At 38.4% G+C, this 25517-nt stretch overlaps 1 protein-coding gene across 2 annotated transcripts in view; it reads left to right on the plus strand.

Annotated features, from left to right (window-relative positions):
• The window catches only part of Acyp2 (acylphosphatase 2), a 160890-nt gene that overhangs the window by 4771 nt on the left and 130602 nt on the right, over nt 1–25517 (plus strand). For both annotated transcript variants that reach the window (XM_036201605.1, XM_036201606.1), the window contains exons 2-3: nt 15961–15977; nt 17390–17499. In XM_036201605.1, coding sequence (XP_036057498.1) covers nt 15961–15977; nt 17390–17499 — 127 coding nt within the window. The remainder of the gene's footprint in view (nt 1–15960; nt 15978–17389; nt 17500–25517) is intronic.

A 25517-nucleotide genomic window follows, 5' to 3' on the forward strand; every position in this document is an offset into this window, starting at 1 on the left:
TAACTCAACAGCTTTTTATGATCAAATCTTTTTCTGTAGTTAAAAATCCCAAAGACAACATAATCCAGATTCTCTGTATAATATCCATCTTTGTAAGATTGAAACGCTGCTGTGGCTGCTGGCTCCACCCACCTCAGCTTCCCAATATGGAGGTGGTACAGTTTACCACCAGCTCTGGGTCTGGAGCCATGTGTACCATCAACTATCAGAAGCAGTTCTATCAAAGTAGTGCATAGCCCAGAAACTTTTTTTTTCTTTTTTAAACTAGCAAAGGCTAAATCCCCCATGCAGCAGAGTAAAGTGCCGCTTGTAGACTCCTCATTCCCGCCACACTGCAGGTCCTATGCATACGCCAGGAACCCGCCATAGTAGCTCAAACCTTCAGGCTGCCACTAACTCAAGAGAGACAACTAGGAAGCTATTTTTTGTCAGATTTTAGGTGGAAACTCTTGCCAACATGTTGGCGCCATTTGTAGTTGATCTTCTCTCCAGGTGTAACCAAGCCCCCACGGTCCCACAACCCACATATAAAATAACCACTTAGACACTTATATTATTTATAAACTGTATGGCCATGGCAGGATTCTTGTTATCTATTTCTTTTATCTTAAATTAACCCATTTCTATTAATCTATAAGTTGCTCATGGCTTGTGGCTTACCAGAACCTTACATCTTCCTTGTCATGGTGGTGGCTGGCATTGTCTCTCCCCACCTCCCAGAATTCTCTTCTCTCTTGTCCCGTCTATACTTCCTACCTAGCCACTGGCGAAACAGCATCTTATTTATACAGAGCGATATCCACAGCAGTTGTGGCTTTAATAAAAGGCATCTTCTGAAGCCAAGACAAAATGACACTATCCCTGAAGTGAGTGGCCTTTGTAATCTGGAAAAGGTACCGTGCCCTTTTCTTCAAAGGCAGCTGAACAGGGAGTGGGCTGTTGGCTTCTGATGTGCAATGGAACAGCAGATGAAACAGTTTTCTTGAAGAATAACTAAACTCACCCCTCTCACTAGTAGACTGGCATTTAATAGAGGGATGTGGAGAAGAATGGGATGCCAAGATGAAGCCACATATACACAGCCAAGAAAAATGGACAGCTGAATTAAAAAAAAAAAAATCAACAATTTCCAGAATTTAAAATCCTGAATCATGACATGACACTAATGGACTGCTCTTACCAAATGTAAGGTCAAACTGTTGACCTTGTATACATCCTAGTTCACAAATGAGTCTGTCAGATACACTAAGCTTATAGGCTGAAGATAATGTCTCAACACTGTGGAGAAACCTCAAGTGACTGTCCAGGCAACTGGCTGTTTCTTTCAACTCACATTTTTTTTTTTTGGAAGCTGTTTGCATGCACTTCCTGTTTTTATTTTTCATTAGGTAGTATTATTTCCTTCTTGGGTCTCTGAAGGAGTTGAAGATCAGTTAGTTATAGTTACAGTTTTTCTTGTTAAGAATTTCAGAAAAGAAACTCACTAGAGGTGTTATAAATTTGAAAGATGTTATAAATAAGACAGTTCCATTAGTAATATAAATTAGGACAGAAAGTGAATCAGGTTCATTTAGGACTTACCAAAATAGGATAGATAATGGAATTATTTTCTCAGAATTTGTCAAATACAAATGGACTAGACATTGTTTAGGTTTTTATTGCTTGTGTATATGGTATATAGTCATTGTACTTTTGTATATAGTTTTCTTATATTAGTTATAACTTTTTTCCTCTTTTTCTTTTTACTAAAATAGAAACGGGGAAATATAGTGATATCTTATTTGTGTTGAAATGTGATTTTATTTGCATGTTAATAAAGTTGCCTTGGGGTCAGAGCAAGCCATAGCAGAAGCTGGGCGGTGGTGGTGCATGCATTTAATCCCAGCACTTGGGAGGCAGAGCTAGGTGGATCTCTGTGTGTTCAAGAATACAGCCAGCATGGTGCCACACGCCTTTAATCTCAATACCAACCATAGAAGACCTGGAGGTCTGTACAGACAGGCAGTGATGAGGAGGTCATGTGGCTGGGTTTACAACCAATGAGAAAGCAGAACAGAAAGTTTATAAAAAAACACACACAGAGAAGTAGCTCTCTAGTGGAGAGGAAAGACAGAGCAGCAGTGAAGGGTAAGGTTTTCAGCTCTCAGCTATTGCTCTGACCTCTTGGATTTTAACTCTGCAATTGGCTGTGTTTCTTATTTAACAAGACAAGGGCAACATATTTGCTTCTGTAATTACTTCCTGCTTACATTAGAATGTTGTTGTCAGGGTCCTTGAAAGCCTGAATATTAGTCAAAGTCAAGGAGGGAATTTAGAAGCATCTGGTTCATTGACCAGCTGAAGAGACAGTATTAACATCACATGGATTACTCTGTATCAGCTTTCAGAAAGCTCAAGGCTCACAGTCATTTGGAGCAGGTTATAGTCAGCTTGGATGTGTTTGTCAGTCAAGTGGAAACCTGTCAAGACAGATACAAGCTAGGAACAAAAGTTAAAATTTATGAATTATTTGAAACTTTTGGACCCATGGTCTCAGTAATTGAGGAAGGGAGAGAAGTACCAAGACTCCGAGAGAGAAAAATACCATTCTCAGGAATAGACAGTTGGGAAACTTAGGCTGTATTTATCCTTTTGACCTGTGAGAAGTGGATCAAAGTTTCATGACTTTTTTTTTGATTCTTTGAAGTTTATGTGAATTTTCATTTTATAAAAAGACATAAAATTCCAGATATATCAGTATTATCAATCTGTATTGAAATCCATATTGTAGAAAAAGGTAACAGATATGTGTAAAACAGCAGGAGTACACTCATCTTTGAGTCCTAGCAAAAGCTACAGATTTGCATTAAAAAGCATGTATATTTTCTTCTGTCTAGAAAGCCAGGTATAAATTGGACTGAAATGTCTTTGACCCAATGAAAAGCATCTGTAAGTCTATATTTTGAAGATAACTAAAAGAAATTTAAAATCTTGAGCTTGTGACCCAAACAGTAAGCAGTCATTGCTCTATTAGCTTGTCAGAATTATATTAATGTTAAACTTAAAATTTTTGAAATTTTAATGTAATAACAGTATGGCATAGGAAAGAAATTTTGTAATATTTTTCATAAATCTTAAGCTATCTTTTATGTATCTCCATAAATTGCATTCTATTTTTCAAAATATATTCTTTCAGACCCCTAAAATTTATATTGATCAATGAATTAACAAGGTGGCTGCAGCCTTATGGAAGACTCTGGTTATCTGTTGCTGCTCAGCTGACAAAGGTATAGCCAGGCTAGTCATCAATACTATCAGATATGAGAAGGATAAATTCTGAGTACAGACCAAATAGCTTCCAAATATGTTTTAATAAATGATAGAGACTACCCATTACCCAGACTGCCATCATCCCAGGCTCCTGTAGTCTTCATAGCATTGGCAGGATAGTATCTGTCTTTGGCTTCCAGGTCCATAAGATAAAAGTTTTCCTTGTAGAGGTGGAACTTGGGGAAGACTGACTGTACTTTGTCAATGTCTTAGTTGTCCACAGTATTGGCAGCAGATGTTCTTAACTGAGTTATTAGGGCAAGCTGTTATGATATTTGCCTGGCCTCTCAGAGCTCTATGAGTTTGAGACCAGCCTGGTCTAAAAAGTGAGTTTATAGTCTACAGCCATGTTTGTTATATAGTGAAACCTTGTCTCAAAAAAGGGGAGGGAGAATTGAAAACTGGTTAACTCTATAGATGATTTGGTGTTTTATCAGCTTTCTGGTGAATACTAACGCTCTTAGAAATGCATCCTGGCCATGTGCTAGTTTCCATGTGCTTTAGAAGGCTAGGAGTTTGTTTTGGACAGTAATAACTAGGTTTTAAAATAGGACAAGCTTATTGGAATATAATATAAATAGTTTTCTTTAAGTTTGTTTAAGCTGGGTATAGTGGTACATATCTATAATCCCAACACTCAGGAAACTGAGGCAGGAGTATCACAAAGTCAAGGCCAGTTATATAGCTGGGCTACATAGTGACATCTTGCCTCAACGGAAAGAAATTATGGGGAAAGGAGGTTGAAGGAGGGAAGAGAAAGAAAAAGGGAAAGAAATATTACTTCAAATATAAACCATGATGAATTATCAATGGCCTTATCACATGATTTACACATACATATCTTCCCTTGTGTAGACAGATAAATAGAAAACCTGCACTTTAGAAGTTAGAAATTTAAGTACATTAGAGTCAAGGAGTGTAAGTATGCTGACTCTAGCTCCTCACATTTGTGTTATTATTCCATTTTCTTGATAGTTCTGTTACATTCCCTGCTTTCATTTCCTTTCATTTATGTTATTTTCCTCCTACAATTACTTGTGTACCCAAGTCTGCATCTCTCACTATCTCAGGAAGGGTAATATTTTGAAGATCAGGCTGAGGGCTTGTTATATTGTTCCCCACAGGGTTTGTGCCTCTGGTGGGGACTTGAAATTGCTTTCAACTAAATTGCACTGCAGTGATAGTTAGCTCTCAGAAGAGATAGCATGGGACTGTTTGAAAGGTGCTCATATGACATATAGCTCCAAGGAATAGCTCTTTGACCATGGAGAAAGGTTAAGCAGAATTTTACTCCTTAAAAGGAAATCTGTTTTGGTAATTAAAGTTGTTAGAAATCATTAAGGAAAGCTGACCAGTGGGAAGTCAGGGAGGAGACAAGAAAGACAATGAAGGTTTTGAAATGTCCATAGTATATCATACAATGTGAAACCATGTAAGCAAATAAATTTTATATAATTAGTGAACATTGTTTTGAAATCATTAAAGGCTGATATGTAGCTCACTTCCTGAATTCAGATCCTAAGTATATTTACAGTATATAAATATGATACAAAAATGGATTCAAACATTTAAATTCATCATATGGTTTCTTTGAATGTCAGTGTTTCCTTGTAGATTTAAGGTATATTTCTTTTGCAAATACTCAGTTTTCTCTGACTCTCTTTCCATCAAATAAGGAACAGGTTGTTGCTGATTGAGCCTGATTGAGCACCATATTGCAGTAGAGTATTTCATGGCTGAAATGTCATATCAGTTCCTTATTTCTTTGTTAAGTGAAGTGGAAGCAGGATTGGAGCAGAAAACTTGACGGACCACAGAAGTCTGTTCTCCAACAGAGGCCTTAACCTGGCATGTTCTGCTCCAGTCACAGCTGATAAACTGCAGAAAACCTGTCTGCATGTTTGCCTTTTTAGATGGCTTCCTGCTATATAGTACACATCAAACTAAGGGCCAGGCCTCTTAGAAAGATTCTAGAAGATGTCAAGTAGGCTGGGAAATTTATTGATTTCTACATGACTCAATGCTGCAGAAAGTTAATGGACTGGAGATCCACTTGACACATACTCCTTCTAAGGATTTAAAATAAAGAGTCCTATCATCAATATCCTCTTTCATTCTCTGAATTGTTGACAGAAAAGTGGCATGTATGAGCACATAGGGGGCTTTATAATAATCTGTAATACAGATTAAATGTAAGCACCCTCATGGGCATGAGAGCAAGGCATAAACCTTACTGGTGCTTCATGTGTCTCCTGAATTCATGAGATGAGTCACTGCACATCCCTGTGGGATAGACAGACAAGATAGAGCAGTCAGGACCATCACTGTAGTGAATGTTCCCCATGGAAGTAAATACTGCTAGAGTGCAAGAGGTTTTCTTCGCCAGCAATAAATTGCAAAAGCCTGAGAAATCACAACCACTGAGTTCTGCTTACAGTACTTCAAGATGATCTGCACTGTGGAATCTTTTTCCTATAGAACCATAGGAGAAGTGAGGAAGGTGTAGTGAGCAAAAACTGGCAAATAGTTACCTCGTTCTTCAGGTAGAGGTATGGAGGCCTATACCACAGCCCCATTTTCACTTTCTCCTTCTGTTTTTATAGTATTTTTAGAAATTGATATATATTCATGTTATGTGGTATATACAGTGTTTTTCTTAATATATTTAGTATTTCACAACTGTTACTGTTATCTAGTTCTAGAATATTTCTATGACTTCCTTACTCCACCCCTTCTCGTTCCTGACTCACATTGCGTCCCCTACTTTTTTCTCTGTTTCCTGGCATATTAAAGCTCTTAACAAGTCACATCTAAGGCCTCATGGTTTCAAAGTGGCTGTGGTTGCTTCGGTCACATATTCTGAGTCAGTCCCTGTGGGAGAGCTGTGTCTTGACCAGTGTCTTCACTTATGTCTTACTGTCCATCATTATGATAAAAAAAAAGGCTTGGAAATATAGGTCATTTTCTGCTATTAGGTGAAAATTAGAGTTCTGCTAAGAAGAAAGGGAGATGGACTTTTGTATATGCAGCTAGCAGCATCTTCCACAAGCGCTCATATAATAAATAAATTAACACACAATTAACATTTAAGAACTTTACAGAACAACCATGTGGTCTTAGCCTCGAAACATTAGATATACAATCAAGACAACCTAACTTTCTATTAAGTACTTAACATGTCTTTCATACAGGAGTCATCTGGTTTTTTTTCCCCAAATATCACTTCCTCAGCAGTGACGTGGGTTAGACAGTTGCTCAAGCAGTATGAAATTGACCTGAAACTATGTCTGTCTCTTAAATAAATCCTGTAGTTATTTTAAGATTGTGTGTGTGTGTGTGTGTGTGTGTGTGTGTGTGTGTGTCTGTCCTTACCATTTATAGTTACAAATACTTTTAAATTTAAAACCTTGGGAGTTTAAATCAAACTAACATATGTGCTTGGATTTGCAACAAATCAATGTCAAAGAGCCAGTGGAAATCAGTAGCCAGCATTTCTTGTTCAGTCCCCCCTCCAAGTACTCTATGTTCTATAAAAGACTCACAACTTAAAGGTTTTGTGTGTGTGTGTGTGTGTGTGTGTGTGTGCGCACACCTAGTGTTTTATACCTGCCTAATGTAGATTTAGGCATTATTTAGCAACTTTCTGCTACCTTTTATGTTGTATGCATGTAATCATGTTTGTATAAAGATATATACATTCATGTATGTATAGGCATGGATACATATTATATATTCAGTCACTATATTATTACTTATGTAAAGTTCTTCTAGAATCAGTATAGAATTCTTGAGATTCATTCCAGAACTTTGAATGCAATAAATGTAACATCCTTATATTGAAAGTAAACAAATTCTAATGGATATGGCTATATATACATATTTATAATGTTAATAATGAATTGTTACAGAGTATTCTTCAACTAGCTTTTCTTTTTTCATTTATGCAACACCTGTGTGTCCAGCTCTGGTCTAGCAGAAGATATTGCCCTCGTGGAACTTGCAGTTTACTAGGAAGATGGAAAATAAAAAGTGAATTGCTAAGTTATAGCAATGGCATGTGGTAGTCAGTGTGGCATGTTTATACAGGAACTATGGAATATTTGATATTCAGTGATATTTGAGATAAGATAGTGAGTATTTGTCTCAGGGTGACATTTGTATAGAGATAGGAACAACAAAAGCCAGATATGAGAAGACAAGGGATCATTTACACAGAAGGAATATGTGCAAAGGAAATGGGAACCCACTACACTTGGTATATTTAAGGAGGCAAGTCTGATAACAATAGAGTAAATAGTATCAGTTACTTTTCTGTAACATTGATAAAATACTGTTACCAAAGGCAACTTATGAAAGCAAGAGTTCATTTGGGCCTACAGTACCAGAGGTACAGTCCATCATGATGGGGAAGCCTAGCAGCAGGTAACTGGACCAGAAGCTGGGAGATCACATCTTCAGCCATGTAGAGTAAACAGAATAAGTGAACTGGAAGCAGAGTGAGGCTATAAATTCTCAAATCCTGCCCCCAGTGACATACTTCCTCCTGTAAGGCTCTACCCATAAGGGTTCCATAACCTCCCCAAAGAGCACCACCAATCAGGAACCAAGTCTCAATATGAGTTTATTGGGGGTGCATTTTTTTTTTTTCAAATCAACACAGAGAGGAATGGCAAACCGAGAGGTAAAGGGTTGAGAAGGTCATAGAGAATGTGGTGGTGATAAGAATTCATTTTTTTTTTCAGTATCATGATGAGTCATTAGAGAGTTTTAAGCTTAGGAAGGAAGTGATTTTATTTTACTTCAGGAAAGAAAACCACCTTTTCTGGTTTGTGACAAATAAGTGGAAGGCAGAAGTGGACACAAGGAGGTGAGGAGGTGCTTATGGTAGATGAGTTCAGAGATTGTAGAAGCTTTGGGTTTGAAACATGATTTCTTCTAGAAACAGCTGAAGCACAGCTCAGCTGTCTTTTGGTAAGTCTTCAGTACAGTTTAGAGCTGGGATATAATTTTGCAAGGCCACACATAGCTTTTCATGTTTAACTGTGTGATAATCCTAGCTTTGGGTCTCAGCATATTTTCCATCCATCATGTAATATTGCTCTCACCATGCTAACTATTGCTCATGAATGAAGTATGAACTTTCAAAAACTCATTTAAAAGTTAATAGTTTATTTTAAAAACTAGCTTACAAAATAATAGTTTTCTTATGACATTTTCATACATGTTTCATTTTGAAAACCTGTTTTTCAATGAGTGTGTCCAAAAGTCACCAATATTGGTTTGTCCAGTAAATTCTCATTGGTATCCAGGCTTATGGATATTTTTATTGCTAAAATTGTTTTTCTTTTTTCTCATTTGCTTATTTATCTTTGTGTGTTGGGGTGTGATGCTCAGAGGGTAATTTGTGGGAGTTGGCCCTCTTGGGTTGTTAAGCTTGACAGCAATTGCTCTTTCCCACTGGACCATTTTACTTGCCCTGCTTTTCCTTCTTAAAACAGGGTTTCATTCCTACCTACTCTAGAACTCACTGTATAGACCAAGATAACCTACCTAGAACTTGAAGCAATTATCCTGCCTCTACCTCCCAATTACTAATATTACAGGTTTACATTACTTTGCCTGGTCCAGCTGTAAATATTTATTTATATTTATCTTTTTGAAACAGAATCTCATGTAGCCCAGGCTGGCCTCAAATTTGCCATGTAGCCAAGGATACCTTGCAGTTCTCAGATTCTAGCATCACCACACCCTATTTATTGGTCTATTTCTCTCTGTGTGGTATTCTGCTTTCTCTACTAGATTCTAAGCTACTAGATGCAGAGACAACTGTGTCTTGCATACTCAAATCATCCTTTGTTTTTTTGAATTAGACTAATCTTTTGTTACATGAATAATTTATACTTGTTAGATATATTTGAGTTGTCTATTTTTTAGATTTTATCTGAAACAATCCATTAATAGATTATATATGTCATTTTCTTATTCCTAAAGTTGGATATGTCTTTATTGTTTGATACTACTTTTGAGTTCTTTAATGAGAAGAGATTGCAGGTTCAAAGCCAGTGTGGGCTACACAGTGAATGTGAAACCAACCTGGGCTACATGGTGAGATCTTCTCTCAAAAAAAACAAACCAAAACAAAAAACCAACAACAAAAAAAATAAACTTCTCAAACTCCTTTGCTTTAAATTATGAGCATACATTTGTCTGTCTGTCTGTCTTTCATCTATCCCCTATGTATCCACCCATCCATCCTTGTATCTAATATGTGTGTGTGTGGTGTATATGTATAGGTATGCTCACCTGAGCATGTGCATGTGAAGGAAGAAGTTGATGTCAGGTGTCTTCCTCTATTACATTTTATCTTAGGTTTTGAAAGTATTTATTTATATGTGTGAGTACACTGCACATGTGTGTTTGTGTACACACAGAGGCCCAAAAAGAGTATATGTGTGAGTTTATTGCACATGTGTGTTTGTGCATACATGGAGGCTCAAAGAAGGTATTTGTTTCCTTTTCTGTCACCATCTGTCCTTTGGGGCAGAATGTTTTCCTAAACCCAGGGCTTGCAAACTCTAGTGATCTGCCTGTCTTTGCTCCTCTTGGAGCTGGAGTTACAGGTGTGCATGGGATGCTAGGCTTTATATGGGTGCTAGGCATCTGAACTCAGGTTCTCTTGCTTCTGTAGCAAACATTTTACCAACTGAGAGTTATGAGCCTTCATTTCACCTTGGGGTTCATAAATACTGAAACAATGTTGCTCTTTGCTAGTGGTGGGTTGACGTGGACTTCCCTTTCTGGGGCAGGAAGTGCTAAGGATGGAGTGAGCAACCTAAGCTGCCAGGCTTCCTGGACACCTCCAATACCAGGCCATATTAGGGTGCAGGTTAGGATTTTCGTCATCATCTAAGCTTTCTTGCGTACTACTGACTTGTAAACTAGCAAGGCAGACTTTATAAGTGATTGTGACTTCTCATCCACACCAACTGAACCACACCAGTGGGAAGCCATCACTAGGGCTTGAACCCAGGTGCTTGTTCATGCTAGCAAAGTATTATAATGCTCCTCTTGACCTCCTTTCCAGCCACTGTTTGCTGTTTTTACTGCATAACAGCAGATTCCCTAGACTCTAGGCACAGTTTCTGTAAGTCTGAGATGAAATCTTAGGGTTTGAGTTAAACTCCCAGTGACTGGTGCTTTGTAGACTCTCATCTAAGTAAGAAAGAGATCATGTCATCCTTTTTATTCTCCCTTTTGTGATTCTGAGGCTTGAACCTGGGGCCCTAAGCCAGTGCTCTGTCCCTGAGCTACACCCCAGCCCCCCCAATTTCTTTTTACTTCAGTTGCCCATGACCTTTCCTTTCACAGTACATGGAGTTGTTGAGGTCGAGAAGCCCAGAGGAAGTCTATCCAACCTGGAACTTACCAGTGGCTTACCAGTACCTCACATCTCCCTTGTCATGGCAGCGGCTGGCAGTATCTCTCTGCCCCAGCCTTCACTTCCCACAATTCTCTTCTCTGTTTGTCCTGCCTATACTTCCTGCCTGGCTACTGGCCAATCAGTGTTTTATTTTAACCAATCAGAGCAACACATTTGACATATTTGAACATCCCACAGCATTTCCCCTTTTCTTTTTTTCAAAAAGCAAGGTTTTAACTTTTATATAGTAAAATTACAGATAACAAAACAATTATCAAGCAAGAATTACAGTTACAATATTAAAGAAGATATCCTATCTATCTTATATTTGTGAGTCTAAGGTTTTATATCTAACATCTTTTATCATAACTGAGGAAATTATAACTATCTAGTCTTCAACCACATCAAAGACCTCAGAAGGATATAATATTACCTGAGAACTGGGAGAAGGATGCAAGCAACTTTCGGGAGTCTTGCAGGGCAGACAGAGACAGCTGGCAGCCTGAACAGTCACCTAATGTTCCTTTGTAAAGTTGGGGCATTTGTCTTCAGCCCACAGGGCTAGAGTCTCTCAGTCACTTCTCTCAGTGTTCTGTAGAATGTCTGGCAGTTTCCTCTGCAAAGCAGGAACCTGAAGGACCATTTTGTCAAGCAAAGTTTAGTGGTCACCTTTCTATGGGTCCTGCATGTCCAGTCAATCAAGCAGTCCAGGCAAGAACAGTTTCTTGTCCAAATGGCTTTTTTTGCCAAGGTGAAGATAAATTCCATGTGAAGTGACTTTGATGCCCATCTTCCTCTCTGAAGTAAATCAGTGCTGTCAGGAGCAGACATGTCTCACTGTCTAGAAAGTCTAAATTTTTAAAAATATTTTCAATGTCATATTCTGTAGACCTTTGAAGTATTTGAAGATTACCTGTCTATCTGATATATATCTATGTATACCTAGAAAACTTAAAATGACTATAACTTTGACTATCATAGAAGACTAATTGATCTGTATTTCTTAATTATCCATTACAATCTAAATGAGTTGCATAAACATAATACCTCAAACGAGAGTAGAAATATGTATACAGTATAACAAAATTAACTTTAAGTTTGTATCAATAGACTAAAAATCTATACCAATGTAAGACATTTTAAACAAGTTGTTCTTTAAAAGTAAGTTCATTAATCTACCTTTTCATCCTATTATATCTATATCATATGCCTTTTTTTTTCTTTAGAAAGAGATCACATTTATAATCAACCTGATTTAAATAAAAATACTGGTTTTTCTCTGTCCCACACCAGAGGGCTCTTCTGATTTGGGACACAAGAATCTCTTAACCTTTTCTTTTACCAATAAGTATGGGTTTAGAGAAGGAGTGAGCCAATTCCATTTCCAAAGCCAGCTTGATAATTTTGGGAATGTGGGCGTAGTTTCTCTTACTACTTCCTGCTGGAAGGGGGGCACTGTATCTTATCAGGACACAAAGAAAATTTTAGGATTATAGAAAAGTCCATGAGGGTAAACCTCTGAACCAGTTGCCTTGAAACCTTATGGATGTTGGATCATCTGGGCCATGGTGTCATCAGAGACCTTTAAGGTGGTATTGGCTGATTAAACCTGATGTATCTTAATCTGGAACAAATCCATAGCCTCTGGCTTTCTGTGGAAACAAAAGCAGAGGGTCTTTTCCAAAGCAACATATCCTTATATCCAAATTTTGAATTTAAGGTACTTTTAAAATTTACATATTTGTTTAACTCAACGGCTTTTTATGATCAAATCTTTTTCTGTAGTTAAAAATCCCAAAGACAACATAAACCAGATTCTCTGTATAATATCCATCTTTGTAAGACTGAAACACTGCTGTGGCTGCTGGCTCTGCCCATCTCAGCTTCCCAAAGTGGCGGTGGTACAGTTTACCACCAGCTCTGGGTCTGGAGCCATGTGTACCATCAACTATCAGAAGCAGTTCTATCAAAGCAGTGCATAGCCCAGAAACCTTTTTTTTTCTTTTTTAAACTAGCAAAGGCTAAATCCAACATGCAGCAGAGTAAAGTGTCGCTTGTAGACTCCTCATTCCCGCCACACTGCAGGTCAGACACACATGTCAGGAACCCACCTTAGTAGCTAAATCTGGCAGTCTGCCACTAACTTGAGAGAGACAAAACTAGGAAGCTATTTTAAGCTACATTTTAGAATCTTTTTTTCTCAGGTTTTAGGTGGAAACTCTTGCCAAGATTTTGGGCGCCATTTGTAGTTGGAGACCTTCTCTCCAGCCCCTGCCAAGCCCTGTTAGTCCAACAACCCACTTATAAAATAAACACACAGACACTTATATTATTTAAACTGCTTGGCCATTAGCTTAGGTCTACCATTGTCTAGCTCTTACCCTTATATTTAGCCCATTTCTATTAATCTATACTTTGCCACATGGCTTGTGCCTTACTGGTATCTTTACATGTTGCTTGTCATGGCGGCAGGGAACAGTGTCTCTCTTCCCCAGCCTTCACTTCCCAGAATTCTCTTCTCTGCTGTCCCGCCTATACTTCCTGCCCGGCTGCTGGCCAATCAGTGTGTTATTTTAACCAATCAGAGCAACACATTTGACATACTTGAACATCCCACTGCACTGTGTGCTTCGTCAGTCCTTACTGTGTTCTGAGTACCCTGCTGTGTGATAGAAGCCACATGTGTGGCTTTCTGCTGTTTCCTTTTCTATCCACAGGCTGATATCTTTACCTCCATGGATAACAGGTTGCTTTCTGGCTCTCCTCATTGGTTCTTCCCACTCACCCTTCCTCCACACTCAAATGTATTTAAAAAATATTTCTATAGTCTCATAAAATTACACTGTCTTTAATTCCTTACTGGGTTTTTTGTTCTTATTCATTTAATTCTACAGTATACTGCCATCAGGAAACACTGCAAAGTTATAAAGTACCCTAACTGTGGAATGTTCATATGCTCCTACCTAGGAACTGCTGCTGTGTGCAAGCAGTATCTTTTGACTTCCTTGGAGGTTTGTTTGGTCTGTTTTCTGTGACTTCTCAATGAATATTTTCCTGATTGTTTTCCATCAATGTATAATTCATAACTGATAACACTTCTGCTGTTCTATACTCAATTGTTTTGGCATGTGTGAGGTCATAGAATCACCAGCACAGTTCAGAGAGCGCCCATCACCCCAGAAAGTTCCCTTGAGCCTCCTGCTAGCACTCGCTTCCCTGTCAGACCTTCGTAGCAGACAATCTATTTTTAATCTCTGTGGCCTTTCCTTTCTAGAATGTCATTATATATAATGTGTGAGTTTAGTTTCTTTTACTTAGAATATTGCATTTTATGCATATATGTAGTTCCTATGGTTGTGTGTATAGGCTTTTTACTGTTGAGTAGTATTCCATTGTGTGGACCAATCATGGTGGTGGTGGTGGTGGTGGTATTGTTGTTGTTGGTGGTGGTGGTGTCTCTGTGTGTATGTGTGTATGTGTGTTTGGCAGGGCTTTGTACTTGAAGCTCAGGGTGGTCCTCTAAAAATATTAGAACACTTACATTTACTTATTTTATGTATGTCTGTGGTTGTGCATGCCATGGTATACATGTGGAGGTCATAGGACAGCTTGTAGGAGCTACTTTTCTTCTATGCATTCTGTGTGAACAAGGATCTGATTAGCAGTTTAGGGAAATGACCTGAGATATGTTGTTTAGGATCACTATAATTCATAGGAAAGATGTACTGGGCCTTCTCCAGTGGGTCCAAGTCTTCAGGATGCATCCTTGATAGTTTGGAACTATCTAGCCTCTTGTCTTACTTCCAGTAGAAAACCAAGTTTTTATGTATTAGTGTTTGGTTATAGACAACACAGGTTATAAAGTTGATAGCATTCCTTGTGGGGATGTGTGTGTGTGTGTGTGTGTGTATTTATATACAAATGTACCTGTGTGCACTGAAGACCAAACCAAGGGCCTCATGAATGCTACACAAGTGCATTACCATTGAGCCATCCCCAATCCCTGTCATTCTTGACTTATGTCTGGGATGAATCTCCTACAGCTTGAAGTTGGATAACTGAAGTATGTGACAGCTTGGTAGTGCTTAATATAGGAAAGCGCGAACAATACTACCAACATATATGATCCAGAGTATGCACATAATGTCAGTTACATAAGAAACTCTCCAGGGATCATTTTCATTGGCATTGGTTTCCATTAATGATGAGGCCCTGGAAGCCCAGCAGTGGTCAAGCACATATCATTTCCTGATGTTGGCTTTGCTTCATTGGTACTGGCTATATCTAGAAACAATTTAAACTATTTAAACTGGAACTTCATTCTTGCATTACAAAAGAAATTCTAAAAATTGAGGATAGGTATATTTTAGTACTGGCTATATCTAGAAACAATTTAAACTATTTAAACTGGAACTTCATTCTTGCATTACAAAAGAAATTCTAAAAATTGAGGATAGGTATATTTTAGTACTGGCTATATCTAGAAACAATTTAAACTATTTAAACTGGAACTTCATTCTTGCATTACAAAAGAAATTCTAAAAATTGAGGATAGGTATATTTTATATCAACTACTCTTAACTGTTCATTCATTCAGTGTTTGTAGAATTGGGGACTGTCTAGGGCTTCATACATGCTAGGCAAATGTACCATTGAGCTGCATGCATAGATGACCTCCTCCCTATTCTTATTATTTTGAGGTAAATTTGCCCAGGTTGGTCTTGAATTTTCTATGTAGCCTAGACTGGACTTAAACTTGTCATCCCTCTACCTCAGCCTCTCAAGTAGCCAGGATTATGGGACTGTACTACCAGATCAACTGTGTGTTTAATAAACATTTAAAAATATGATTAAAGTGTAATTCAACATTTCACTATATACTCTTATTTCAAATATGTCCCACCAAAGTCTTCATTTTAAAAGAAAATAATTTTTAAGAAGACCACTTGAGTACATTCAGATTGGAGAGTTTTGTTTTGTTTTTTTGCTTTTTTGAGACAGGGTTTCTCTGTGTAGCTTTGAGCCTTTCCTGGATCTTGCTCTGTAGACCAGGCTGGCCAAAGATCCACCTGCTTCTGTCTCCTGAGTGCTGGGATTAAAGGCCTAGGCCACCACTGCCCGGCTCATTCATTTTGCTACTCAACCTTTAATAGATGGAAGTTATGGCAGAAAATGCATAGTTTTTAAAAGGCAGACAAGCTGACATATCTTTTTTTCCTTCTTTCATTCAGGTGTTTGCTTCAGAATGGTAAGTGAAATGTATTTTTATATGTTTTTTCTTACTATTGATTTTAATCATATAGAGGCATTTTCGACGCATTTCTAACCTACTGCTTTTATCCTATTCTTGACGACTGATATTTTTCTTAAAATTTACTGTTTGTGAGTTCTATTAGAACTATCTTTAAAGTTTTATTACAGCTTTCCTAGGTTTTAGAGTTTTCTATGAATTTCAAAAGTATTCTGGCATGTGATTCTAATAAGCATTTGGCTAAGTATACTAGATAAAAATTATGGGTTCTCTCTCATGTTTTAGATGTCCCCTCTCCTGGGCCAGGGGCACATCTCACACTGTAAAGTGAGAGGGTGCTAGTGTAGCACGTTTTGGCAGTAAAACCCACTCCCACCCCTGCTTTTGGTTTTGTCTTAAAAAATGCCACTTCCCTCAAACTTAACTGTAGTTTGTATTTTCACCTACTCTCTGACCTGGGCATCACTATTTTAGGTGTCTGGTTGCTGACCCCAAGAGTCTCACCATGTCCCCATCAGTCAAGCTCCTCTTATTTCAGGATAACTCTGTCCTTTAGAGTTCATTGCCCCAATTTTCATTATTTTCTTGATTTTCAGACTAGCTCATGCATTTGTTCATAACCAACTTTATCAGAATGATCTAACTGTGCACTAGCCTCCAGATCACTGTGTGTATGCCTATGTTCTTGCTGGTTTGATTTTATTATTAAAATTGTATCTATTTTTTTTGAACTTTCAAAATGGATCCAGTGTCTGTTTCTGCCTGTATGTATTTTATGTTGATCACAAACTGACAGTTTTAAATCAGTGATTGAGAATCCTGGGTTTATCAGTCTGAAGCCCAGATTAACAATATAATTAATTCATCATTAATGAATGTGAGGAAAATATGATTTAATTTTATGTACTAGAAACTGTTGAAACAGTTCTCACTGTCTATCTGTTTTTCTCTAATTGCACTGATCTTATAAATAGTGGTGTGACTGTAGGTCAACTATGCAAGCACATAGCGTGTATTTCATGCATGTATGTCTGTCTATCACTTGCATACTTAGTGCCCACAGATGCCAGATAGGGCACTGGGTCTCCTGGAACTGAAGTTACAGATGGTTATGAGCAACCATGTGGGTGCTGGGAATTGAACCCTAGTCCTCTGCAAGAGCAGCAGGTGCTTTTAACCATGGAGCTATCTCTTTTGGTCCCATAGACTATATTTTAGAAAAAAATAATGTCAGGTTAGCAGTTTCTTAACCACTGAGCCATCTCTCTAGTCTCCTTAAAGTATATATTTGAAATTAATATCTAATTTATTTATTACTGGAACTCTGATATATTTTCAACTAGAGTTGTTTTATAAGTATAGACTCTAATGATGGACTTGACCTCTCTTGCTTACTTTCCTGAAACCAGTACACAGAAGGAGAAGCTAAGAAAAGAGGAGTGGTTGGCTGGGTGAAGAATACAAGCAAAGGGACTGTGACAGGTCAAGTGCAAGGTCCGAAAGAAAAAGTAGATTCCATGTGAGTAGTAAGACCAGCATGTCTACATCATTTGTGATGCTGTTTTGATATTTTGATGTCTCATTGGATAATAGTGGTACCAATGGTCAGATTTAGTTCTCATGGATTATAACTAGGATGGAGTGTTTGTAAGTAGGCCACAGTCAAAGTGGCATGTCTTTGTTGGGAATAAACTTCTCTCTTGGGCAGAGTTCAAGAAGAACTATTGCACTGGTTCCCAATATGTCATCTCAAGTCTTCCCCAACATGGAGTCCATATCCAGGACCCAAGTATTTATCATTTCAAATGTTAGGACAGATCACAATGCCTGAAGATTGTTCTTGAAGTTCTTAATGTAGTCTTCAAGGCAAAAAGATTGTCATCTCCTTTCTATTGTATAATAATGTATTTACCTAATTGTAGATTTATTTTTCTGATAATAGAATTGTTTAATGAATACTATTGTTACCTTAGTACAAGCCCTTACAGTCTAAAGGAGAGCAGGTTCAGAGTGAGGGTGACTGTGCCAAGTCTACATAATACCATTTTGAAATTCAGCTACACAATTTCCACTGCTGTCTAGAATTCTAATTTTTTTTTTTTTTTTTTTTTTTTTTTTTTTTTGTTTTTTTGTTTTTTGAGACAGGGTTTCTCTGTGTAGCTTTGCACCTTTCCTGGATCTCACTCTATAGACCAGGCTGGCCTTGAACTCACAAAGATCTGCCTGCCTCTGCCTCCCGAGTGCTGGGATTAAAGGCGTACACCAACACTGCCCAGTGAATTCTAATTTTTTAAAAATAAAATAGTTAACTTTTATTGAGCATTTATAACATGTTGGGAATGAGCTAAACACTTTGCATGCATTATTATATATAATCTTTTCAACAGAGCCTATGAATTATTTATAAATTATCTTTTTTTACTGTTTTCACACTTCAAAAGTAATATTTTTTTCTTTTTGTAATAAACATGATAACAGAATGCAGAGATATGACAGCAAAGCTGGTTACCACTCTTTCCTGCTTCCTTCTCCTGAATAGAACCTGTCCCAGTGACCTTGAGAATACCTTCAACAGCTGTCTCTTTTCTTAAAAACATTGGTATACAGTAAAATTTATTGTATTTTGTGTATGGGTGTTTTGTATTAATGTATGTCTGTATACCATGTGTATTACTGATGTCCAACGATGACAGATGAGGGAGTTGAATCTCCTGGAACATGGTTGTGAACCTCCAGTAGATTCTAGGTATTGAATCTGATTCTTCTGGAAGAGTAGCCAGTGTTCTTAACCACTGAGTCATCTCTCTAGTCTCCTTAAAGTATATATTTGTAATTAATATCTCATTCATTTATTACTGGAATTCTGATATATTTTCAACAACATATTTTCATTTGATATGCATTTTTTAATATTTATTAAAAATTTTTTATTTTACATACCAACCCCAGTTCCCCCTCCCTCCCCTTCTCCCGCCTCCTCACCTCCCTCCCACTCTGCCCTCATCCACTCCTCAGAGTGGGTAAGGCCTCCCATGGTAGTCAACAAAGTCTGGCATACCAAGTTGAAGGAGAGCCTAGCACCTCCCCATTGTATCAAGGCTGAGCAAGGTATCACACCACAGGGAATGGGCTCCAAAAAAGCCAGTTCATGCACCAGAGATAAGTCCTGCTGCCAGGGACCCCACAAACAGATCAAGCAACACAACTGTCACCCACATTCAGTGGGCCTAGTTTGGTCCCATGCAGGTTCCCAGGCTGTCAGTTCAGAGTCAGTGAGCTCCAACTAGTACCGGTCAGCTGTCTCTGTGGATTTCCCCATTATGATCTTAACCCCCCTCTTCTTCCTTTTTTTTTTTTCTGAATGCCAAATGCCATTTATTGAAGGAGGGAGGAGATCTTAAATACAGGCTTACAGCACAATGGGAGAACCCCAGTGGGCAGAAGTTTTTGTTTTTGTTTTGGAGCTGAGGATCAAACCCTGAGCCCTGTGCTTGCTAGGCCAGTGCTCTACCACTGAGCTAAATCCCCAACCCCACCTCTGATGTTTTACAATCTTGCATCTAAGCTGTTAATGCCCAATATGCTGGATACACAGACAAGGAGCTTTTCTTAAGCATTCAGGAGGGTGGAATCTCGCAGGGAATTAGCAGAGAAATGATATCATGGTCAAGGTCAACAAGCAATGTAACAGTTACCCAAAACGGGAGCCAGGGCCCTACAGGTCCCCTCCTATTACTAAAAAATGAGCTTCTGACTTAGGTTGCATGGGACGTCAGCAGGCCACCTTACCCCTCTTGGAGATACCTGTCCAGGCCACACAGGCATTCTGTCTTAGGTTGGTGAACACCCCCCCAGGTATTACCCATCTCTGAATACTCATTATCATATAGGCTCAATTGTGTGAGAGCTGCAGAGTTAACTGTTGCCAAAGATTTCTAAGTGGTGCTGGGCTTGCAATCTGTGTGTTCTACACAGAAAAGACCAACAGAAATCTTAATACACCCATAGCTGGTAGGTTAAAGGCAACTGAGACATTCCCTTCCTTAATGAGCCTTACTGCAAATTGGAGTCCTTGTAAGATGGTATCCCGAGAGCAAATGGAACTTAAGTTTGTAAATTTATAACTTTCAAAGCCAATCGAAATGTATATAACTATTGATTTAAATTTGTCATGCCCAATAGAATGAAAGATTAATTAACTGTGGTAGCTATTTTTGCTGCCAGGGTCTCCACTGTGCTAGCTGTAGTAACCAATTATGAAATGGCAATCCCAGAAACAGTAGTAGTGGTGGTCATCACTGTTATAACAGCAACAACGGCAGCAGTGATGTCAAATTCTCTTCTGGAACATGTGGGTATCTATTGGCATGGACACAACTCCAGGAACACAAACCACCGAGGCCCATTATTCTTGATCCCAGCATGACTTAAGCTGGCAGCTCTGAAAAAGAACAACTAAGAACCATAAAGGAAAAACAGGTAGCTCACAAAGAGCAGAACTAATGGTCTCATAATGGCTACATTCAGACTCACAAAGTTTAAGGTATCTTCAAAGGGGACTAAATGAATTTCAGGAGGCCAAAAAATGCTGCACAGAGCCACTCCTGAGAAGTAGGTATTTCCCCAGCTTGAACAGGATTGTGAGAATGAAAATGCTTAGCTGGCATGCTACTGTTAATAAATGGAGGTCAGTGATCTTCAGTAATATCCTTAATCTCCTAGGTGTCTGGGTGACACGTTTTCAAACATACTTGAAAAGCAGTTACCATACACTACCTTCTGAAGAATCCAACCACATGGCTGTAGTTCCTAGGCTTATGTTAATGCTTGCCAACGATGGCCCTATTGAGCTTTCAATCCCCATTGGCATTGGAAGGGGAGAGTTTTTCATGAAGGCCCAATAGATCTCTGCCATCTTGGGCTTCAGCTGCAGCCACAGGGTGCACTCATCGCTCAGAAGCCCAATGAGGAATTTCATTGTCCTTAATAGTGTAATGTTTCATTGAGGGTTGCTCAGTAATTGAGTAAAACCAAATCTTATTATAAGCAACAGTCATCCTAGGGTACTCCATTCCATATATATAGCTTTATGGTTCTGTGGGTTGCAGTCTGATTGTTCTTTGCTTTCTATCTAGAATCCACTTATGAGTGAGTACAGACCATGTTTGTCCTTCTGGGTTTGGGTTACCTCACTCAGCATGATTTTTTTTCTAGTTCCATCCATTTGCCTGCAAATTTCATGCTGTCATTGTTTTTCTCTGCTGAGTAGTATTCCATTGTGTATATGGACCACATTTTCTTTATCCATTCTTCAGTTGATGGCCATCTAGGTTGTTTCCAGCTTTTGGCTATTACAAATAATGCTGCTATGAACATAGTTGAGCATGTATCTTTGTGGTATGGTTGAGCATTCCTTGGGTATATGCCCAAGAGTGGTATGGCTGGGTCTTGAGGTAGTTCGATTCCCAATTTTCTGAGAAACTGCCATACTGACTTCCACAGTGGCTGTACAAGTTTGCATCCCTACCAACAGTGGAGTAGTGTTCCCTTTGCTCTGCATCCTCTCCAACATTGACTGTCATTAGTGTTTTTGGTCATAGCCATTCTGACATGTGTAAGGTGGTATCTCAGAGTCATTTTGATTTGCATTTCTCTGATGATTAAGGATGTTGAGCATTTCTTTAAATGTCTTTCAGCTATTTGTGTTTCTTGTTTTGTGAATTGTCTGTTTCGCTCTTTAGCCCATTTTTTAATTGGATTGTTCACTATTTTGATGTCTAATTTCTTGAGTTCTTTATATACTGTTGAGATCAATTCTCTGTCAGATGTGGGGTTGGTGAAGATCTTTTCCCATTCTGTAGGCTTTCTTTTTGTCTTATTGACCATATCTTTTGCCCTGCAAAAGCTTCTCAGTTTCAAGAGGTCCCATTTATTAATTGTTGTGCTTGGTGTTTGTGCTGTTGGTGTTATATTTAGGAAGTGATCTCTGGTGCCAAAGTGTTCAAGAGTACTTCCTACTTTCTTTTCTACTAAGTTTAGTGTAACAGGATTTATGTTGAGGTCTTTGATCCACTTAGACTTGAGTTTTGTGCATGGTGACAGATATGGATCTATTTGTAATCTTTTACATATTGACATCCAGTTATGCCAACACCATTACTTTATTTTTTCCATTGTATGGTTTTGGCTTCTTTGTCAAAAATCAGGTGTTTGTATGTGTGTGGATTAATGTCAGGGTCTTTAATTTGATTTCATTGGTCCATATGTCGGTTCTTATACCAGTACCAGGCTGTTTTTATTACTATAGCTATAGGTGATGCCTCCAGAGGTTGCTTTATCATAAAGGATTCTTTTAGCTCTCGTGGGTCTTTTGTTTTTCTATAAGAAGTTGAGTATTTTTCTTTCCAAGTCTGTGAAGAATTGTGTTGGTATTTTGATGGGGATTGCATTGAATCTGTAGATTGCTTTTAGTAAGATTGCCATTTTTACTATGTTAATCCTACCTATCCATGAGCATGGATTCCATTTTCTGATATCTTCTTCAGTTTCTTTCTTTAGAGATTTAAAGTTCTTATCAAAAAGGTCCTTCACTTGTTTAGTGTTATCCCATGGTGTTTTATATTATTTGTGGCTATTGTAAAGGGTGATGTTTCTCTTACTTCTTTCTCAGCCCTTTTATCATTTGTGTATAGGAGGGCTACTGATTTTTTTGATTTGATCTTTTATCCTACCACTTTACTGAAGGAGTTTATCACCTGTAGAAGTTTGCTGGTAGAATTTTTGGGATCACTTATGTATACTATCATATCATTTGCAAATAGTGAACGTTTGACTTCTTCCTTTCCAATTTGTATCCCTTTGATCTCTTTTTGTTGTCTTATTGCTCTAGCTATGACTTCTAGTACTATATTGAATAAATATGGGAAGAGTGGACAGCCTTGTCTTGTTCCTGATTTTAGTGGTATCAGTTTGAGTTTCTCTCTGTTTAATTTGATAGTGGCTGCTGGCTTGCTGTAAATTGCCTTTGTTATGTTTAGGAATGTTCCTTGTATTCCTGATCTCTCTAAGACCTTTATCATGAAGGGGTTTTGGATTTTGTCAAAGGCTTTTTCAGCATCTAATGAGATGATGATGTGTTTTTTTTTCTTTCAGTTTGTTTATATGGTGTATTACATTGACAGATTTTCATATGTTGAACCATCCTTGCATCCCTGGGATGAAACCTACTTGGTCATGATGGATAATTTTTTTTGATGTATTCTTGGATTTGGTTTGCCAATATTTTGATGAGTATTTTTGCATCAATGTTCATGAGGGAGATTGGTCTGTAATTCTTTCTTTGTTGCATCTTTGTTTGGTTTGGGTATCAGGGTAATTATAGCTTCATATAAAGAGTTTGGTAGTGTTCCTTCTGTTTCTATTGTGTGGAACAACTTGAAGAGTATTGGTATTAGTTCTTCTTTGAAAGTCTGGTAGAATTGTCCACCGAAAACATCTGGTCTTGGGCTCTTTTTGATTGGGACACTTTTGATGACTGTTTCTATTTCTTTAGGGGTTATTGTTCTATTTAAATGGTTTCTTTGGTTTTGATTTAACTTTGGTATGTGGTATCTATACAGAAAATTGTCCATTTCTTCCAGATTTTCCAATTTTGTGGAGTATAGGTTTTTGAAGTATGACCTGATGACTCTCTGGATTTCCTCATTGTCTTTTGTTATGTGGCTCAGGGAGTTTTTGTTTTTTGTTTTTTGTTTGTTTTTTTTTTTTGGATCCAACTTATTTGGTGTTCTGTAAGCTTCTTGTATCTTCATAGGTGTTTCTTTCTTTAGGTAAGAAATGTTTTCTTCTATAGTTTTGTTGAATATGTTTTCTGTGCCTTTGAGTTGGTATTCTTCTCCTTCTTCTATCCCTATTATTCTTAGATTTGGTCTTTTCATGGTGTCCCAAATTTCTTGGATGTTTTGTGTTACACCTTTTTTATCTTTAGTGTTTTCTTTGACTGATACATCTACTTCCTCTATTGTGTCTTCATTGTCCGAGATTCTCTGTTCCATCTCTTGCATTCGGTTGGTTATACTTGTTTCTGTAGTTCCTGTTCGTTTAGTCAGGATTTCTATTTCCAGCATTCCCTCAGTTTGTGTTTTCTTTATTGTCTCAATTTCATTTTTCAGATCTTGGATTGTTTCCTTCCTCTGTTTAATTAATTTTTCTTGGCTTTCTTTGATTTCTTCCAATTTTTTGTTTTTTTTCTTCCATTTCTTTAAGGGAATTTTTTGTGTCCTCTCTAAGGGAGTTTTTCACTTCCTCTTTCATGGAGCTTTTCATTTCCTCTTTAAGGGAAGTTTTTATTTCCTCTTTCATGGAGTTTTTCATTTCCTCTTTAAGGGAATTTTTTATTTCCTCTTTAAGGGAGTTTTTCATTTCATTTTTAAAGGCCTCTATCATCTTCTTAAAGTCATTTTTAGGGTTGATTTCTTCTGTTCCTTCTGCCTTGGTATGTTCAGGTCTTGTAGGTGTTGAATCACTAGGTTGTGATGTTGTCATATAGGTCTTCATGTTGTTGCCTGTGTTTTTGCACTGGCATCCACTCATCTCTTCCCCTGTTGGGTGCAGGCAGTGTCTGTGTCTGAAGGTGTGTGCTCTCTTGTTCTAATTGTTAGTCTTGGTTCACTAGGATTTTTTTGTTAAATTGGTGCTGTTGGTCTCTGTTTCTTTGGGATCAGCTTAGTCAAATCAGTGTTAGTGGGTTCTGTCTCTGGGAGCAGTTGTTCCTGGTTGGTGTAGGGCGTGCTTATGGTTTCAGTGGTTAGGTTCCTAGGGGTCAGTTTTGTTTGTTTGTTTGTTTGTTTATTTGGGGGGTCGGGAAAGGTAGCTGTCTGGTTGCTGGGACTCCAATGGGTAGGGCCTAAGAGTTAGGGACCTGATCTGCTGGTCTGGAGATGGGAGCTTACCTGTTCTCAGTCAGTGAAGTGTATACTTAGGATTCTGGTGATCTGATTTGGTGGCTGGGTGGTGCCTTCTTTTGTGTTCTCAGGTCACGTTTTGGTCTTTAGTCAACTCCTCAGCTGCTCTTGTTTCCTCAGACTACAAACTGTAGGTTTCTAATTCCTCTCCCAAATGAATTTCAGCTGAGTAGGGTAGTCTCAGTAACACCTCAAAGTTGTTGGGTTTTGCAGGATAGGCAGCTGGGTCCTGGGTTGGCCTCAGACAGTGTGCAGATCTGCTCCTTCCCCAGGTGTTGGGATTAAAGGCGTCCTTGTTCCAAGCTCTTGATTAGGAGCTTGTTTTCACTAACTCCTCAGCAGATGGTAGCTCAGTTTCTGGTTTTTATTACAATTGTGTCTTGTCCACTGCCCCGCTGCTCCCCCTGCCTACCTCTGTGGCCCTAGCCTGCTCCCCCTGCCTGCCTCTGTGGCCCTAGCCTGCTCCCCCTGCCTGCCTCTGTGGCCCTAGCCTGCTCCCCCTGCCTGCCTCTGTGGCCCTAGCCTGCTCTGCTGATATGCATTTTTATAGTCAGTTGTTTATAATGACTGAATT

Source organism: Onychomys torridus, chromosome 10 (assembly GCF_903995425.1).
Source record: "Onychomys torridus chromosome 10, mOncTor1.1, whole genome shotgun sequence".
In the NCBI taxonomy this organism is placed as follows: domain Eukaryota; kingdom Metazoa; phylum Chordata; class Mammalia; order Rodentia; family Cricetidae; genus Onychomys; species Onychomys torridus.